Raw genomic sequence first — 19399 nt, forward strand, 5'->3', positions numbered from 1 at the left:
CATCACTGACAGCCCCCTTATCCTCCTCTGTCCTGGCCAAATCCCAGCATCCAAAAAAGACTTCTCCAAGATATTCCTCACTGATTACTGATAGGCTTTGGCTCCCTGGAGGGTGAACAAGAGAGAAAATAAGGTTAACCCCTTTCCTTCAGTCAGTTTGGTGGCTTGGACTGTGCTGTGACCCAGGGAAAAGGATGGCTGGGAAGAGCCACCTGGCCCCGTGTCTGGGCTCTTCCCCCTTGGCTCAATGGCACTGGCAGCAGAAAGCCACAGCCTCACCTGCTGCCCACCCTTTTCCAAGACTACAGCCCAGAAAGTGGTGGCTGGAGAGAGAAGACAAAGGTCTTGTAGCAGCCAAAATTTGTCACTAGAAAAGCAGATACACTGGGAATATTTAGGCTTTTCCCATCCTTAGAACAGGAGGTTGGGAAGCCAGGAAAACTGCTGCCAGGCTGGCCTGCCTTAAAACACTGCCTGTCCTCCCAGTCAGACAGCCAATGCTGCAGGGTGAGGAGCTGTGGGTGGATTCACTGCTGGCTAAAACACAGGAACAACTGCACAAGGAATGTAACACGACATGACAAGCCAGAGAGTGGGTGAGCAGGCTGAAAAAACAGCCCCCCTGGAGGATCAGCCTGGCTGAGCCCCCACACAGGGGATGTGCTAACAGTGAATGAAAACCACCCTGAGGAATCCATGGATCTGTGCAACTCCAAATCAGTTTGCAGTTTTCAGTGCATGTGTAACAAACCTCCAGTGCTCAAAAGCATTTGAGGAAAGTGACACAAGTCCACATTGTCTTGGGAAGAAAAAGCAATTAGCTTTTTTTTTTTTTAATCAGGCAAAAAGTCATTTACCAGCGTCTAAAACAGACCCTAGATCTGTGTGCTCTTACCTCCCTAGCAGAGACAGGAGCTGTGCAGGCAGGTGACAGCAGCCCATGCCACTGGACACTGCCACAGCTCTCAGGCCATTTCTCTGCTTGCCTTTGCTGTGGATTTAAACTCCTGCCCTGGTTTGCAGCTTTATCAGCATATTTGAGGCCTCTCCTCAGCCCTCAATAAAACTTTGCTGTGTGAACCAAGTGACTGCAGGAAGCTCAGATGAAATTTTGTACTCACTGCCCTAATAAAACCTCTGCCTAAATCTGCCAGCAGGGCAGTGGCAGTGTAACGTGAGCCAAGGTACATCAGATAAACACTTCACCAAGCCAAAGCCCCTGTGGTGCAGAAACACCTGCAACAGCCTTGAAACCTGGGCAAAGCAGAACTCATGCTCTGTTACTGCTTCTTTTTGACCACATTATTCAAAGGCAGTAAAGGGGGACACAGCAACACGTGTCCAACCCTACTTTTTGTCATCACTGTGAACATCAGAGTCCCCAGTAAACACCTTGCCCCATCAGAGCATTTTGCAGGGCTTTGATTCCCTCCCCCCAGTTCTGTGCTCTTGGCTTTCAGAGCAATGGCTCACCTTTGCCAAATGAGATGATTTGGTATTTGGTTACACGCCCTTTGCCTTTTTTCTTTTTTAAGTCAAAGCAGAGAAAGGAGCCAAACTGGAACTTGATACTGAGTCCTCTTAATTGCAAAAGGGAGAAATAATCTGCAGCAAGTATGATGTGCAGCAGCAGCAAGCACGAGATGTATAAGCTGATGTACAGCAGTTGTTGAGCATTGAGATGCTTTTGAGCTCTTTGTCTTCCTGCAGGATACCAAACACTTCATCAGGAGAGTTTTGCAGTTTTCAAATATCAAAGATGAGAGAGCTCTGTGTAATAGGGATAGCTTCAAGTGGGCCACAGCTGCTGGTCCCCCCTCCTGGGTCTGTATACGTAATGCCCCCAAAAAGGATCTCCAACCTCACTTCACCAACAGAACTCACATGATTTCACAAGGCCAGAAAAAGAGGATGGAGACCCACCTGGAGGCAGAGTCAGCACAAACTCCCCTCCACAGCTTCCCCCTTTGGGGCTAGGGTGACTGTACAAAGAGGAGAGCTGTGAACACAGGTGTCACAGGGTTAGCAAATGCAGGAGGTGGTCACTGATGTCCAGGCAGCGTCCTGCAGAGCCACCACATGAGCAGGGAGCACACAACAACAAACCTGACACCTGTGGAAGCTCACAGAATTCCTGTCTCTTGCTACACAATGATGCCTGGATTAAGGTTACGTTCCTCTGGGCTGCATTTTGTCACGCAGCCGCTATTTTGGTCAGAAAGTCAGCAAGCCCTTATTTGGGAAGCTGTCCCACTGAAGGGCAGCATGAAGGGCAGTGAGATGAAAAGGCTGCTCTGAAGGCAGGCCTGGGGGAGCTGCCTGGAGCCACAGGAAACCCAAATCTTGCTCTCAGCTTCTCCTTAACATTCCAACATCCTCTTCTCAGCCTGACCCTTGCCTCTCTCTTCCCTCAGACTGCATCTTGTGGGTGAGCAACACTCACAACACAAGCACTCTGGGGAACACATCAAGGGGATTGAGATGAAATCTCCCCTCTTACCTTTTTCTTATGGAAAAGTTTTAGTGCTAGAGATTTAAAATGCAGAACACACACTGGGTAGAAAATCTGCAGACACAGTAAAGGTGTAGACTGACAAACACCAAGTGCTCTGTTCAGAGGTTTTTTCCTTAAACTCTTTTAACACACATCTACACCAGACTGACCACACTGACCCTCACTGGACCAGCCACTCCCATCTCCTCCAGTACCAGCAACAACTCCACTCTGTGTGCCTTAATCATCTAGCAAGCAGTGGAGGGAAGCTTGCCAATGAACTCTGTCATGCTGTTGCTTAATATTAAATCTGTTTTTTACTAATACCTTTGCTGGTGATCATTTAAGCTCCTCAAACACTTGTTTGTAACAGGCTGACAAACACCAACCTCCACAAAAGCCCAAGAGATGCACACAGCAGGAATCAGACAGCTAAGGGCCACAGACATCCCTGACTTTACAACCCCCTTGACTTGTGAGTTTCAAATTAGTAAATCCCTTTATATTGCTTTGTTTAGGGGCGGGAGGGTTTTCCTAATCAGTCAAAAACAATTAAAAAGTGGGAACTGGGAGAAGATTTTTGAATTTAAGCCAGAAAGAATTCAAATTAACACACGTAATTTTGGTAACTGGCTAAACTATTTTAAAAAATAAGTTACATGAGTTGGATGTTCTAGTTAAAATTGTTTTTTATCCTGCAAGTGTTCTGCTGCTCTACTGCAGTCAGGTCCGTGTGAACGTCCAGCCCTGGTGTGCTCTGCTGTTTACCCCACCGGGTGGACACGCACAGGAACTGCAATCTCAGAGCAGCCGGCTGCATTCCAACAGGTGCCTCATGCCAGAAGCGCAAAGCACGGCATGAGTCAGCTTTGGGGGATCCTGAGCAGTGAAGCCCTCTCCTGATGTACAAAACAGCAGGAGCAAAACCCGGGCTCAGCTCCTCCCGGGATTTCACACATTATCTCCCCCCCCATCTCCCCAAGCCAGCACATTTCATCAGACAGTACTTTTGTTACTGGAGTGATTCCATAAAATCAGTCACTATTAAAAAATGTGCATTTTGTATATTCCTAAACCTTTACATGTTCCCAGGTGTAGCTCCATTAATGCTTCAATATCTACAAATATTTCAGGATACAACACACACCAATTCCAGCACAAACTCCTGTGGTCTCCAGCACCACAGCCATCACCCTTTCTCCTGCAATGTCCCTGGATTCCCACAGCTGTAGGGAACCACACACCAAAGCAGCAGACATGGAACAGAAAGTTCACCTTGCTGTAACAGCACCAGGAATTATCACTGAACAACTCATGGTACCTGAGAAAGAAAATGTCACCCCAGTTTTCAAAAGCACAAGGAGGATCCAGGGACCTGCAAGCCAGCCAGGCTCCCCGGATCACTACTCACAGGCTTGATGCACAGCTGGCAGCTAAAATACAACTCAAACAAGGCCTCTCCTCAAATTCAGGATGTGAAGGCTTTGTTACATACAATTTTATTTTAAAAAATGCTGTAACACATGTGCCAGTAAGAAAACTGGGTCTTGTTAAAGCACATTAGTCCTTTTTCTGCTGAGCAGCCTGCTGAGCTGCCTGCTTCGCATTGTTTGCCTGCATCTTCTTCAGCCCCTTCTTGTTGTGTTTCTTTGCAAATCTCATGTTCCTCAGAAACTTGGGATCAACCTATAAAAATAAAGGAAAAATAAGCCATGTTGCAGAAAAGTCATCTATAAAAACATTTATAGCTCCACACTGTTGCAATTATTCCCAAATTCAGGCTGCGACTAGTTCCAACTTCTCTTCTGATTTTTCAACAAGATTATTTGAGTCATCTGCCACCAGGCTTTAACAGCTGTTTTCCTTAACCACCATAAACAAACAAAAAATCCCAAACCCCAGCAATAACCATAAAGAAAGAATAGGACAGGCAAAGGTGCAGGAGAGGCAAGACTGAACCCTCACTGAGCTTTCCAGAAGACAAATTTTTACATCACTTCCAAAAAGCGTTGTAGACTGTGACATCTACAAGGCAAATAAAATCACAACCCTCCCTAACAAAATATTTACTGTTTTCATTTCATAATGAAATGGAAACAGATCCTGTCATACCATTTGGATTATCTCAGAAAAAGCAATATACTGTCAGTTTCGTGTGTTTTGTCCAGAAATGCCAATTCCTCTTATTTTGTAAGTGAAATTATCTGGATTAGTATAAACAGTAAAACAATACTGAAGGAGAGAGAAGAGGGGGAAAGGAGGAGACCCAGCAGGACTCAAAAGGGAAAGGAACCATTTAACTGGCAAGTGTTTGTTTTACTGGAAACAGCCCTCAGTGATAGCCACCAGAACAGGACAGGGACAAAACTGGCCACTGACTAAAATGCAGTTTTATAGACATACAAGGGCAGATTTCATGTGGGTTAGAAATATCCCAGCTGCATGTCAGGCAAGTGAAAGAACTGAACCCCACAGTGGTTCTGACCCCCTGCAACACAGGCATGTCTCCAAAAAAAAGTGTCAGTCAAAAAATACAAATTCTGGGGTTTTTCACAGTTAAGCCTCAGTGACTTAACAGCCTGGGAATACCAACAGAAATACTCACCCCTTTGAGAGATTCATATCTATGGGTTTTGGGCTTCTTGATGCCATTTCTGTGCCACTTACGGGCTGTGTGGAAAATAAGACAATTACTTAAATTCCAATTTCTGCTATTATTTAGCAGCTGCATTAGTTTCTAAGTGTACCTGACCATCAAAATGGTGTGGAATAGACAATAATTAAAAACACATCTCTATGCTCATCCCTCTGCATGGGCTTCCAATCCAAAGATTTCAGGCAGCTCATTAACTAATGACACCCTGACAGCATCACCTCACTCATTAATAAACTGAAGCCCTTGTGGTCAGTGTCAGAGGGCACTGTCACTCACTGTGCAGGACCAAGCAGAACCCACCTGTGACCTCTGCTAATCACAGCACTGATGAAAGACCCCAACCATGAACGATTTCATCACTGTGGCCAACTCTGGATTGCACAGGATCCCAGGGATGAAGCTTTTCAGGAACATCACACAGTGACAGGATGGCTTGGGTTGGAAATAACTTTAAGGACCATCCTGTTCCACCCCCTGCCAAGGGCTAGGATATCTCTCACCAGACCAGGCTGCTCCAAGCCCTGTCCTTGGACACTTCCATGGATGGAGCAGCCACAGCTTGTCTGGGCACCTCACAGGGAAGCATTTCTTCCTAATATCCAACCTAAGCCTACTCTGTCAGTGTGAAGCCATTCCCCTGTGTCCTGCAGCTGCCTGCTCTTGTAAAAGGTCCCTCTGCCTGCTTAGCTGGTGGTGACCACCATGGCATCACTCAGGTTGGAAAAGGCCTCTGAGACCACAGAGTCCACCACCACCACCCAGCCAACCCGACCAGGGCACGTTCAGCCTTTCCCTGAACACCTCCAGGTACGGTGACACCACCACCTCTCTAGGTAGCCCATTCCAATGTCCAAGCACCCTCCCTGTGAAGAAATTCTTCCTAATGTCCAACCCAAACCTCCCCCGGCACAGCTTGAGTCTGCATCCTGTCATTCTACTGCCGGTTACCTGGGATAAGAGACCGACCCCCAGTTTTCCAATGTAAAAGCTCCTATTTTTCTACCTACGTATTAATTCTACATTGAGCCCAAACAAGCCTCGACTGTTATCGCACTTCTTCAACCCCCCCATTCCATCCCTGTGCAGCACCACCTTATCTGCCACAAACCCCCGGGCAGGCCGTGCTGCCCTCACCGCGCCGGTCCCAGCCCGGTTAACCCGCCGGGATCCCCTGCCCGCTCACACTGGTTGTGCGTGGTGTGGTTCTTGGACTTGGCCATGGTCGCACCTGCGGGAGAAACACACACGGCTCAGCCGGGCCGGGCTGCCGAGGGGCGCCCGGCTGCCGCACAGAGCCCGCCCGGCCCCGAGCCCCGCTTATTGCCCCGCTCCGACAACCCCGACCCGGCCCCTCTGCCCGGCCCGGCCCGGCCCGGCCCGCGGATGGTGCCGGATGGGCGCGGATGGTGCCGGATGGGCGCGGATGGTGCCGGGGCCGCCCTCACCGGAGCCGCGCTCGCCGCCGCCACCGGACCGGAAGAGAGAGAGCACCGCGGGGGCTGCCGGGAATCAGGGTCGGACCGGAACCCCGTGTCCTGCAGTTCCGCCCGGCAGTTTCCCCGTTGCCTTCCCGAATCGCTGGTGTGTGCCCGCACCGCCCCGGCTCCCGCGGCCGCCGCTCCCGCTCCGGCTCCGTGAGGGGCCTGAGGCCGCTCCCACCCCGGGACGGCCCCGCCGCGGAAGGACCGCAACACCCAGCGACGTGGCGGACCCGGTCCCGCAGCTACGCGGTTCCCCCAGCAACGCGGTTCCCAGCAACACGGTCCCCCCACTATGGTGTCCCCAGCCGTGGCCTCTGCCGGCCGGGAACCGAGGGAGCCGGGAGCCGAGGCCGCCTTGCTTGGTCCTGCCCGACCCCCGCGGGAGCCTGAGGCCCTCGGCCCCGTCGGAGCCCGGGCTGGGTTCATCTGTGCGTTCACCGCGCTCGGGCAATGTAGTCATGCACAGACAACGCTCCTCAGGGCGGGTTCACTCAATGCGTTCATCTTTTATTGGTATGAAGCACCCGGGGCTCGAACAGCTCTGTTGCTTTCAGACAGAACGCTGTGCCAGCTCGGTGACCCCCACAACCCCCAAGCCCAGCAAAGACCTGGCACAGTGCAGGTGTGCTGGGTTCTGACCGTGCTGTGAGGTTAAAGTGTCACTCCTGCAAAAGACAAGGACTGAAGTTGGTATTTCAGTCTGTGAAAGACATTGAAATTATGGCTGCGATGGGAAAATTTCCTCATGGAAAGGGTAGACATTGCAATGGTTTGCCCAGTGTGGTGGTGGAGCTGCCGTCCCTGGAGGTGTCCAAGGAAAGACTGGATTTGTGGGCATGGATTGGGGCATCTCCCATGGTGAAGTGACACAGGAATAAGGGGAACAAGGAAGGCCAAGCTTGCCCTAGCCCCTAGGGGTTTATCTCTTGACCAATTGCAGCATTTCTGGCCAAGGCTGCTGTGATTTCAAGTGGGAACCACTGAAAAATTCGCAGAAAAGGCCCAAGCTCTTCTGCATTGTGGGAACAGACTGCCACCTTTTGATGGCATTGCCTTTATTTTACAGTGAGAGGCACAAGTGAATTGCTTAAAGTAACCCAGACTGAAAAAATAGCCCAGAGACCAAAAGCCCCATGGCCAGTACACAAAGTGAACTGGACATTGTTTCAGTGGCTGCTTGCTTGCAGAGCAATTGCTACTCTGCCCCAAGCTCAGATAGCTATAAACAAGCTCTTCCTATTATAAAAACAGGGGAAAATAGATTGTCCTTAGTAGTTGGATAATACTGATGAGAGTGAAATAAAAAGAGGCAGGAAAAAGAAAGATAATGCAATTCAATTTCAGTATTTCTCTTATTTTGAGCAAGACCTAAGATGCAAAATGTATTTGGCTTAATTTCCCAGCCCCACCCCCATTCTGAGCGGTTGTTTTGTAAAAATAGATGAAAATAGCAATATTCTTTTACTGGCATTTTGCAGCTGGAATATGAAGGTCTGCTCAAAATCCTCCTTGATATGCAAACATCTGACTTTTTAAATTGTTGTTTTTTTAAATTCCTTCCATTGTAGAGAGCTCCAGTCTTAAAATATTTGTACATCACTGTGGCCAGCTAATTGCAGCCAACAGTAGAGAGAAGCCCTGACTCCTCATAACACAGAGAGCCAAGCTCAGTGGAAGACAGAACTGAATCCCAGAGGTGTGTTTGCCTCCACTGCATTTCAAAATGCACTAATTTCTGAGCCTTCCTCCACAGGAAGAAACAGAAGGGTTTACTTTAGGGCTCTATCCACCCTTTCCAAGTTTTTTGCAATTATTGCTGTTGGATCTCCCTGGGAGTCTTTCCCAGCTGCTGCTGGGGCCACTCAGATGAGCAGTCAGCCAGGTGGGGATTAGAGAAGCTGTTCTTAATGCCCAGGTGATGACAAGATCCATAAGCCAAATTAATAAAACAAAACTGTGGAAGAACATTCAGTTCATGGGGCTGAGTGTAACATATCCAGGGCAGTAGTGATTTATAAATCACTACAAACCAATGCAGAGAACAAGGTGAAAAGGAGGATCCAAGGCAGGACCAGGATCACACTGCTGGGTGATTGAGCCCCCTTGAATTTCTTCCGTGCCCTGATGAGCTTCTGTGCCTCTAATTATGGTGTTACTGACAACGATTGGCCAGTTCAAAACATTTAGTCATGCTTCTGGTGATTACAGACTTAATTAGTGCACCTTAGCACAAGTGTCCTCTATTAAAGGAGCTGTGCTTGTTAAATAGGATGGTAATTACTCCAGCTGCAAAACAATTATGAAAAAATCATAACACAAAAATCCCACCGAGCCTTTGACAGCTGTATCTCGGTCACTGTCCTTGCATCATGCACACTCATGCTGTGTGATCTCTGGTCTGTCACAGTTTTCATGCTGACACCCCATTGCAGAGCCTCCCCCAGCTTGCCTCCTCCCTCCCTGTGAGGTGACTTTGCCCTGGGGTAAGGAATTTCTGGGGCTGTCCCATTCAGTAATGCCAGGGACTGCCCACTGTCCAGCATGGTGCCAGTGCCAGAGCTGAGCCAGGCTGAGTTTTACAGGGCCTTGGACAGAGGTTGGCTCTGGTCATTTCCCAAAACAAGAAGGAATTTCCTCCCCATTTCCACAGGAAGAAGACAAGGAAAGGCCATGTTCATGTAGGATGCTGGACACAGTGTGACAGCACAGCTCCCCAGTGAACACAAAACCAGCGCAGATCAGGAGTCCAGCTGTCTTTGCTTGGCACAGACCCTACAAACTGCTCCCTCCTGGGGAGGCATTGAGCAGTGGGGAGAGTGCAGGGATGCTCTTTTGCTATCCCTGATGGCTCACACGGAGGATTCCCACCCTGGGTGCAGCTGCAGCGTGCAGGGCTGTGCCCTGTCAGGGAGAGCAGCCCGTGGGATGTGGCCACCTTCACACCCACCTTCACACCCTCCTGCACTCCAGCAAGCAGACCAGGACTGGGCTGTCTGGCAGCTCCCCGGGAGCTCCCTGCCCTGGCAGTGCCGGTGGCTTTGGGGCGCTTTTAGGGCTCTTCCCAGCCTGTGAACAAACAGGGCTCGGCTGTGCTGTGGAGCCGAGCGATGCCGGAGGGCAGCGGGGCCATGGGAGAAATTCTCCGCGGGGACAAATGGCCGATACACGTCCAGAGGAGGGAGAGCAGCGGGGACACGGAGGCACTAGAGGGAGCCTGAGCATAACAGATCCAGCTCCGGCTCCGAGTGGGAGAATTAGTCCCGCTCAGGGAGAAGGGGCATCACCAGCCAGTAACAATACCAAGTCTTACACAGCAGCTTCCCCCTTGACCTGGCATGCTACCTGGCTGTGCCTTTTTCCCCCCCCTGACAGCTGTTCTAATTTCCTTGAAGGCATAAAGACATGGTTTCATTGATGGGAAGTGCCAGTCTACGAACAGAGAGACAGCTGGCTCTGAGCATTTTGGATAGGAGGTGAGAAAAATCACTGGCAACTGGTGGCAATTGTCAGATGGGAGGGTGCAGGAGAAAAGGAATTCTTGCAAGGCAATGGAGAGCAGAAGTGCTGATCCACAGCTGCAGATGTCTCTGTGGGAAGGGGAGGTGTCACAGCAAAGCCTTGCCAAGTGTTCCTGGACTGATGGCAGGGACAAGGGAACAGTAGCTGAGGTTTGTGTCCCCCACTGGTGCATTCCAGTTAGCACCAGTTATGAGAGCTGAGGCACCAGAAGAGGCTGGACACCTGCATTCTTTTATTTTTGGATGTATCTGTTCCCAGTGCATCTTCTTTTACAATGTTTGCAAGGGACCAAAATTGGGTTTTTACAGGGTACTCAGGTTCAGCTCAGTAGAAATCAGAGGAGATGAGTGAGCAGGGACCAGAAAAAATCCTCCACACCCCTGGCTGCCGTTGGAGGCTTTCATTCTCCCTCACATCAGCCCAGACCCTCCATACATATTGCACAAGTGTGTTCCTGTAAGCAGTTTTCTAGCATGAGGGTAGGATTTAAAATCAGGCAGCAGCCTGCAATGCAGCCCTGACCTTTCTCTCCAGGACTGCCACCTCCTCCCACTCTCCCTGGAGCTGGCACTACTAACAACTGGTTTCCTCTTGTTATTTTTCCACCTCCACTCCTTCCTCCAGAGGGGAGGCCGTGCTGGTGGCCCACGTAGTGGTGACTCACAGGCTGGGACCTGCGAGGAGCCAGCTAAGCCTGGCCAAACTTAGAAACATCTCATTTTCCATTGCCTACACCCTGGATGCTGCTTCTGGCTGGGTTCATCGCTGGAGACCTTCTCCAGCTACCTGGGGGGTTTGGGAGGACCAGCAGGAGCTGGGCTGAGATGGAGTAACCCTTGATGTAGATAATTCCATCTTGGTCAGTGTTTATCCAGCTTGCTTATAGCTGAAACCCACGAGATGTTCTGGCTTTTCATGCTTGGGAAACATATAAATAAGGACATATATACAGGACTGCATGGTTGTTCCATTTTTCTGGAAGCATTTGAATGATTTGAGGGGAGCTTAGAGGTTTAAAAGCTGATTCTCCATCTGTGCCAATCAGCCTGGTCATCCCTAAATCAAAAGATGACAATTGCAATCACATAACCAAGCCTGAGGTACCGATGGCCTGCAACGGTGGAGGTGCTGCCGTGGCTGGAAGTTGGAAATGGAAACAGCTGGGTGATGACCAGCAGTGAAGCAGGCAGGGCAGGGAGATGCAGCTCCTGGGCAGCTGCATCGGGAGGAGCAGGACCTGCAGCTCCGTGCGGGGACAGCGCCAGCAAGGGAGCAGCCGTGTGCGCGCAGCCCACGCTTGGTGCTGCTTTAACGGGATTTTCCAGAACAGTTTTTGCCCCAGTAACGGAAAGGGAAGCTGGCCTGCCGCTTCCTAAGGCTGGGGTGAGCGTGTGCAGGCGATGTGACACCTGCTGAAGCCGCACTTGCCGAGAGCCCGGCGGCTCCCGGGGAGGGAGCGGAGCCGCAGGCACCGAGCAGCTGATGGCTGCGGGGAGGAGGCACACGGAGGCGGCGGGGAGAAACGGAGAGGGCTGACCTAAATAGATGCTCAGCTAATTTATTCATTTCTCTGCTTTATTATTTAACACAACTTCGAAACAGCTCAGGACTTCTGGTTCCTCTCAGCTCTGCTGCTGACGTTGGGGATAGGGTTATTTTTTACCTGATTTTGCTGCCTGGCTCAGCACCCCTCTCTCCCGGCAGTCAGACCAGGCACACTATGGGAAAGCTCCAAAACAACCACTTTCTAGCCCGGAGCACAGAAAGGACTTATTTTAAGTTATTTTGAGCTTTTGATTCACCTCCTGCTTAAGAAGCTGTTCGAATTTTGGCCTGCTTTACGCATTGCTAATAGGGAGATTTATCTCCAACTTAGCTGGCCGAAGAGAGGATTGGTGGGTTCATACAGCATGAGGCAGCCTTCAGCCTCCACTGACATCTTCCTCCAGGCAGGCTGCCAAAGGCAGCCCCAGGCTCTGTAACACAGGGGCTTTCAAGGATAAACCTGGAGCCTGTCTCGCTTCCAGCCAGCCTCCTCTCTCCTCAAATCCTAGCAATCCCCTGAAACACTGTCCAGGAGGAATTTATTGCTAGAAGAACACGGAGCCCCAGCTGCTGGGAGAGCTGTTCAGGTTGCAGTTCACCCCATGGGCTGCACGTGTCCTCTGCGAGCCCATGTCACGTTTTAGCACTGCTGAGCTTGAACAGCCACAAGCTGGAGGAAAAAAATTGATGCCTGTGCAGGTTGTCTGAACCCCTGCACCATTTCTGCGCAGGCACGAGGGACACGGGCAGAGCTGCTCCATATGAAGCTTCCCAGGATTCAAATCATGCAGCACCCACCTTGTGCCAAGCAGGGCCCTTTAATTTTTCATTACAGTTTGTCACTTGATGTATGAATTTAGGCCAGTGTCGTATACAGTTACCCAGGCCCTCTGTTGTGATTTTTAAACTGGATTATTCATCGACCTGCTTGATTCCTTGCAGATTTTTAAGCAGTAAAATGAGCCCTGATGCTGTTTAGCTCAGCAGCAGGGGCATCTCAGCTCACCCGCCTTCACACTGCTGGAGAGTTTGGTGATGTTGCTGGGAGTGGGATAGTGCAAAATAGCAGGAATGAAGCAGCTAAGGAGGCTGCAAGTTAAAGTCTTCCAAAGCAGCAGGCACCGAAGGGGAACAGTTGGGAGTGGGGCTGGGAAAGTAGGTGCTGCTTCCCTGCACAGTCAGCTCCTTCTCTGCCTTCACTGGTTAAACAGGGCAGTGTGAATCCTGGGCAGGGTCCTGTGCTAGCAACCTACAGAGTGTGCAGCCTGGCCCATCTCAGGCTTTGATCTGAAGGGTTTTGTGGTAGTTGTTTTTAATATAAAGTGAGACTTTGGTCCGAGAGCCTTTCAAGGCCAAAAGAATGAACATAGAGAGGACAGAGGCAGCCCAAGGGATCTGAAGTTTCTCTTTCCCTCCCAATACCCTGGACTGGATTTTGGTGGGTGATGCCCCAGATTGCCTAATGAGGGCAGAAGGGCCCTACATCCCACACCCTCTGGTTTTGTTCCTGGGGTTTTGTTCCCTGGCACTTTAATTGCACAGAGCTGATTAGGATGGAGTTAAGGGTAGCTGAGTGTCACACTGGGATTTAGGATCCTTCTCATGGGCACAGCTTCTGCCCTGCAAGAGGAGGGAAAATCCCTTAATGAACCAGAGTGGGCAGCAGGCTGAGGTGAGGGCTCTGGTGTGCTGCCACCTCACCTTTACCTGCATGGGGAGGATTATTGGGAAGCCATGTTGACAAATGCTGTGGCTGAAAAGGAAAATGAACTTCCTCACAGAGATGGTTTGTTTGTGCAAAGTGGAGAGAGAATAAAGGAGCTGCCAAAAAAGATGACATTAAACCTGCTGCTTACCTGCAGCTCATCCCATACCATGACCTCTCATTTGCAGCAACCTAATCCAAGATGTTCTTTCTGCAAAGCAAAAAAAGTAGGTTATTGCTCAAGCAGAGCTGGGGAGGGATAAAGAGACAAGCAGGGCCCGATCCTGCCAGGTTCTGTGTGTTCTGCCCTCTGAGCAGGGTTAAAACCCTGGCTAGCAGCCTGATTTGGGGGTTTTGGAAAGAACTTGCACACAATCCCTTTCCACACCTTTAGGGAAAGGCTTGCTGTGCTGCAGAGGCAGGGCTGGAGACAGACCATGGGGCTCCCAGCCCTGCCTTCAGTTCCTGCCTCTCTAACCCAGGGACCTGGTGGCAAGAGACACAAACCAGTAATCCTCAGCACTCTTGTAGCACATCTCAAAGTGCTTCCTTGGGAGAGAATTAATGACCCTCCACAAAACTATGGCTGCCCTTTCCCAGCCCTCCCTTTCTTTTGGATGCATTACCTGCTCCAGCCACTGGGTCATCCCACCTTTGCCGGGATGCAGAGATGCTGCACACAGGCTTTGCTCAGCAGCAGTAAAATCCTCCTCTCTGCAGCACTGAGAGGATCTTGTGCTATTTCTTTTCCTGCTTTTAGATGTGCAGAAATCCACTTGGCTTTGTCTGCTGATTGATTTTAGCCGTGGTTCTGGACCAGGATCTTTTCAGAAGGTCTTGCTAATTAAGAAATCCTGTCCCCATTGAAACCACAAATGCAAACACCTGTTGGTGTGCTCCCTACACCTTTTTAGGGCCCACTGCAGCCACTCTGTCTCTCTTGGAAGGCTGCTTCTCATCCTGGGTGGCAGCAACAGAAGGTTCCACAAGCACTGTCCTTGGATAATAAACACATACATTACTGAGCTGCCCTTCCACAAAATCAGTGCAGAGAAATGACTGACACCATCCTTTTTACATAATTCAAATTAAAATCTAATTGCACCACGGCTGCAGGGGAAGGGACTGGGACTGGCAAACAGGTTTGGTGCAGAGTTCCCAGTTCCCACCAAGGAGCAGTGAGGTGCAGGGCACCACAGGGGCTGTGCTTGGGACACCTGACTGCTTTAAATAGTGTGTGTGCCCAACCTGTTCTGGAAATGGTGCTCAGGGACACTGATTTCAGCCTGACACCGGCTGCATCCCTATGACAAAATGGGCTTTATTAGGAAAATAGTATGGGCTGTGGCAACACTTCCATTAGCCCTGCTGCCATCCCACCCCTGACAGCTGAGTACCAGAATAACTGAGCTGGTCGACACAGGAATGAGGCACTGGGACAGAGGGCTGCCAGTGGAGGAGAAGCACAGCCCTCCCCTCTCATATCAGCCTCATCTCACTTGTCTTAGGGGTGGCCTGATTTATGATTTGGCTTGCATTAAAACACATTTCCTTCCAGAGCAGTTTTACTTAAGCTTTTCAAACACTTCATGAACCCAAATAAAGCCTTAGGAAGTCTCTGGCAAGTGGATACCTCAAATATCCTTGGCACTCAGCAAATCTGATACATCAGAGGGGATGGGGAGGGCAGAGTGCCTGGCTAAGATCTGGAGGCAGGTGAATTGCAATTATTTTTCACTAGAGCTCCAAAACTGTAGCCTTATTTAAGTGTTTTAGCATAAGACATCAAGCCAGGCTGACAGATAGTCAGGGAGAGGATGCAGGACAGACCTCAGGAGTCCTTACTCTCTAGAGAATATCTCTCTTTTCCCCCCATGTCTGCGTCATCATGCTGCCACCCCTTCAATTGCTGCAGAATCCTGAAAAATTAACAGCTAAAGGTTTTTCTTGCCTGCTCTGGCCACCTGAAACAACCTCCTGTTCGGGTGGAAGCATTGATGTGTTTCTTAAAACAGCTCTTCCTCCTGTCATTAAATATTTAAGAGAGCAGCACCAGGGGAAACCATGAGCTTTTATGGAGGCAGGATGGCACAGTGCTGGGAACCACACAGAGCCCGATTTAAATAGTAATGAGATGGCAGCACAGCTCGGTTTTATCCTCCCCTTGCTCCCCCTCTCCCCGCAGCATCCCCGGCAGCGCATCCCCGGCCGGCTGCATGCGGTGCGTGGGGTGGGCTGGCTGCGATGCGATCGGGCTCTGCCAGGGCGTCCCGGGTTGCAGATGTGCTGAATGGAATCTCAATGACCTGGGAAGCCAGTGCTTGTCAGGAGCGATGGGAACACAGCGGTGTCCGAGCGCCGGCCGCGGCGGGGTGGGAGCAGAGCGCGGAGCAGCCGTGGCTCGTCCCTACCAGTTCCTTTGGCTCCCCCCCATCACTTTCCCTGCTCTGCCCTATTTTGGGGGAGCGGAGGGTGGCAGAGGGAGGGTGTCTCCTCGCTCTGCAGTTGCTGTAGCAACTGCGGTGTCTCTGGCGGCAGAGCACACGTTTCTTGCAGCCAGCCCGAGTGTGAGCTGCTGAACTGAAAGCAGATTGATTTTTTTTCCCCTGCAAGAAAAAAGCCACCCTCTGCCCTCCCCACCCCCAGCAGCCAGAGCCCAGGAGGGCCAAAGACAGCACCTGGGCACCAGCCCAGTGCCGACCCGCAGGGATGCTGCCGCGTCTGGCTGCTCCCGGGAAATCTTCGGCACATGAATCAAAGCCTCAGCCCCTTCTTGAAACCCTTCTCTGATCCCCCTCGGCTCCTTGGCAAGGACAAGCTGCCTTTCCCTAATCCAGGCTCCAAGGCAGGGTGGGTTGCTGCAGCCATCCAGACTCATCCCTGGGGCAACTCAGACCTGAATTCATTTCCACATGAAACAGAGAATCTGCTTTGGTGGGGAGGGACCAGTCGTGATCAAAACATTCTCAGAAGAGGAAGATCAGCATAAGCTTTGCAAAGTTACTTCCCTGGGTAATGATTTTTAAATAGTAGAGCCCTTATCACAAGCTGGATTCATTTGGTGCCCATTTCCTGCCACCTGATAAGACTTCACCTCCTAAATCCCGTTACTCCCCCATTTCCATCACCTTTGCACATCACAAACCCTGACCCGCCCTCTCTTCAATTTCTCTCTGAGACCAGAGGAACAGAGTTCCTTGAGGCAGCTCTGAGAATGTGCTGGTGCCTCTCCTCTGAGCCTCTGCTCCTTGGCCATTGCACTGGTGTTTGATCCCAAGGCACATTGCTCCAGTGTCCACCACTGTGTCAGGACCATCCTGTGGCCACTGCAGGAACCCATTCAGAGCCCATCAGCCTGGTTTGGGCTCCACTCGGAATATGTGACTTTTTTCCTTCACCACTGACTTGATCTTTGTTTCAAATAAAGCATATCTTGCTGGCCAAGGCATCCAGCAGTTCTCATCAGCAGGCAGCTGGAGGGACAAAGCAAGCAAAGCTTGGTGCTAAGGGTCCCATGTTGCTCATCACCCACAGCCCTGCTTGCATTCCTTTGGGTTCATTGCAGAGTTCAGCCCTGGCCTTGCACAGATGCAGAGACCTGCCCTGATTTTCCAGAATGCCATGAGCTCTGATCCTGCCTTTTTACCACCTGCCTTTGGGATGGCTGCCAGGGAGGGCAGGAATTGCAAGGAGAGCTGTTCTTCATGAGAGGGGGAGGCAAAAAGGGAGTGAGTTAAGTTTCCCATGCTCAGAGTCCACCCTCTAAGCATTTCCTGGTGGGAACCAAATCTTCCTTCTGCAGGTGATCACCTGCACCACAAGATAAGAGATGAGCAATGCTCAGCAGGGGCTGTAGTAACCCAAAATAGGTTTTTTCCACTGTAATCATTACTTAAGGTGCCATTTCTTAGCCAGTGTTTTTGGGGCTGCAGCTGGAGCTTTATGTTCCCTGGGAAGTTTTCTTGAAGAACAGGTTGGCCAGTTGGGGAATGTTTCACTGCTATTTTCAGCCTGGGACGTTTTCCTTTTTCTTTTTTTTTTTTCAAAGTACAACAAAAAACCTGTCAACAAGTCACAAAAGAGTGATCTCAGTCTAAAATACGAGCCCTGGCACGGGAGGGCATTTGACTCAGAAGCCACTTCCCATCTTTGGAGACTTGAAGTATGTTCCACTTCGTCATCCTGAAGGTCTTTGGGCACTTATAAAAACAGAATTTATTTATCCACACTCAGAACAGCCTATCTATTATCTTGAAGGCTCAATTCAGAAAGTTTCTTCAGAAATTTATTGGTTTCATTCCTACCAGTCTGAACAGAAGTTTTCCACAATGTCTGTCAAAATACAAATGTCTCAATTCCAATTTCCCTCGGTCTCTAGCAGGACATCACATTAATTGTGTTAAAAAGCACTTTTATTAGTTACTGAGAAAGCAGGAGTCTGGCAGCTCTTCTTGACCACGAGCTATTCACTTTTGTGAAGTCTCCTTTAACAGTGCTTTGATCCAAAGCAGTGGTTTTCTCCACCAGCAAATTCAGCAGTGCCTGGAGCCAAAGGGACCAGCTCCAGGCAACAATTATTGGCTGCAGGTTTGAAGGGCTCCTACGGCTGCCTGGGCAAAGCCTTTCTGTTCCTCTGGAGGCTTCTGACATCCCCATTGTGAGAGCAAAGCCAGTGGGGGAGGCACGTGGTCAGCCCGAGGCCAGGGAGACCCAGGAGCACGGGCAGAAATGCAGACAGGATGGGGGAGTTTCATCCCACCTGGGACACTTCTGGGAGGGCTCAGTGAACCATCAAACAGCTCACAGGAGCTTTGCTTCAGTCTAATTGTGCATAAGGCTGCTCCAGCCAAAACAGCCCAGCCTGGTGACAATGTGGCATCTACCTCACAAGGGAAAGGTGGCAATGAAAAAAACAGCAATTCCCAGTCCTCCAAGGAGCAAGGAAATTATATTCCCCATCTGATCTCCATGGGATGCTCTGAGACTGCTCCTGCAAACATTCAGTCATTCTGGAGCTGTGTGAGCAGCCAGAAACCCAAATTTCCCACCTGCCTTCCCACCAGCCCTCCTGACCTCCCTGAGCCAACACCAGAGCATGAGGAGTAGGATGGGCCCTCAGCACAGGAGCCACTGCAGGATCCATGGAATTCCTGGGATATAAGCACCACAGTGAGATAAAGCTGGGCCATCAGCATTAAAGGGAAAACTCAGCTCTGCTGCATATTTGCTATTGACTGTCCTGTTCTAAACAAGGTGACAGACATTAAGTGGCATCAAATGAGGCTGGACTTTACCTCATAGCACTTTTCTGAGCACCTCCAATGCCACTCCAAACTGAGTCCCTGCTTACACTTCAGCTCTGAAAATACTTCAAGGAGTTCCAACACACACACATTCAATCCCTGTGTGGAAGAAGGCAGTGCTCTGATAATTGAGACATTAATGCTGAAAGACTGAGCAGGATTCCCTTGGCTGTCACAGCTTGGCTGCTGGGAGCTTATGGAAAGAAAATAAATAAATTGGGACTGGATTGAAATAGCCAACAGATTGAAACCTGGAGATTCCTGGAAGCAGCTGTGCTGGAAGGGAGCACGTGTAGAGGGTTGGAGGATCCCTCCCATGGTTGTGTAACTACCTCAGCACTGACATTGCAAGTTGCAAATGTTGTCAGGACTGGCAGAATTGCATCCATCTGACTGTACCAGGACCTCCATAAACACTCTCACACTGCCATCTTCCAGCCAGGCATGTCCATCTGCCCCCTGCAGAAGGATGGCCAGGACAGGCACAGGTGAGAGCCCAAGGTCTGTGGGGAGCAGAGAAGTCCCTGCAGAAATAGTTTGTTGGATGCTCAGGTGTCTGTGGAGGGATCTGTTAGTCAGCAAAAACCCAGAAAGGGGAGATTTCAGACAGGAGGAAAAGCTGTGCCACCCAAAAAGTGCAGCCCAGCTCTTGTCACAACCCTGTGTGATCTACCATTGGTTTAACACAAATTCACT

At 50.3% G+C, this 19399-nt stretch overlaps 1 protein-coding gene across 1 annotated transcript; it reads right to left on the reverse strand.

Moving 5' to 3' along the window:
• Positions 1–3961: 3961 nt before the first annotated feature.
• On the reverse strand, positions 3962–6840 carry RPL29 (ribosomal protein L29). The gene is made up of 4 exons (XM_054639999.2): positions 6596–6840; positions 6334–6378; positions 5100–5164; positions 3962–4180 (listed from the first exon to the last, which is right to left on the reverse strand). Exons 2-4 carry the CDS (start codon positions 6368–6370, stop codon positions 4055–4057), a joined length of 228 nt encoding a protein of 75 aa, XP_054495974.1. The 5' UTR covers positions 6371–6378; positions 6596–6840; the 3' UTR covers positions 3962–4054.
• Between the last annotated feature and the right edge of the window lie 12559 nt (positions 6841–19399).

This window comes from Agelaius phoeniceus, chromosome 11, assembly GCF_051311805.1.
Source record: "Agelaius phoeniceus isolate bAgePho1 chromosome 11, bAgePho1.hap1, whole genome shotgun sequence".
In the NCBI taxonomy this organism is placed as follows: Eukaryota; Metazoa; Chordata; class Aves; order Passeriformes; family Icteridae; genus Agelaius; species Agelaius phoeniceus.

What these genes read in the sequence shown, in the direction of transcription:
- RPL29 (XM_054639999.2), bottom strand. Translation starts at nt 6,370, where the DNA reads ATGGCCAAGTCCAAGAACCACACCACGCACAACCAGT. An exon ending in CCACACCACGCACAACCAGT is followed by an intron (nt 5,165 to 6,333) that starts GTGAGCGGGCAG and finishes TTTTCCACACAG; the next exon opens with CCCGTAAGTGGCACAGAAAT. An exon ending in GATATGAATCTCTCAAAGGG is followed by an intron (nt 4,181 to 5,099) that starts GTGAGTATTTCT and finishes TTATTTTTATAG; the next exon opens with GTTGATCCCAAGTTTCTGAG.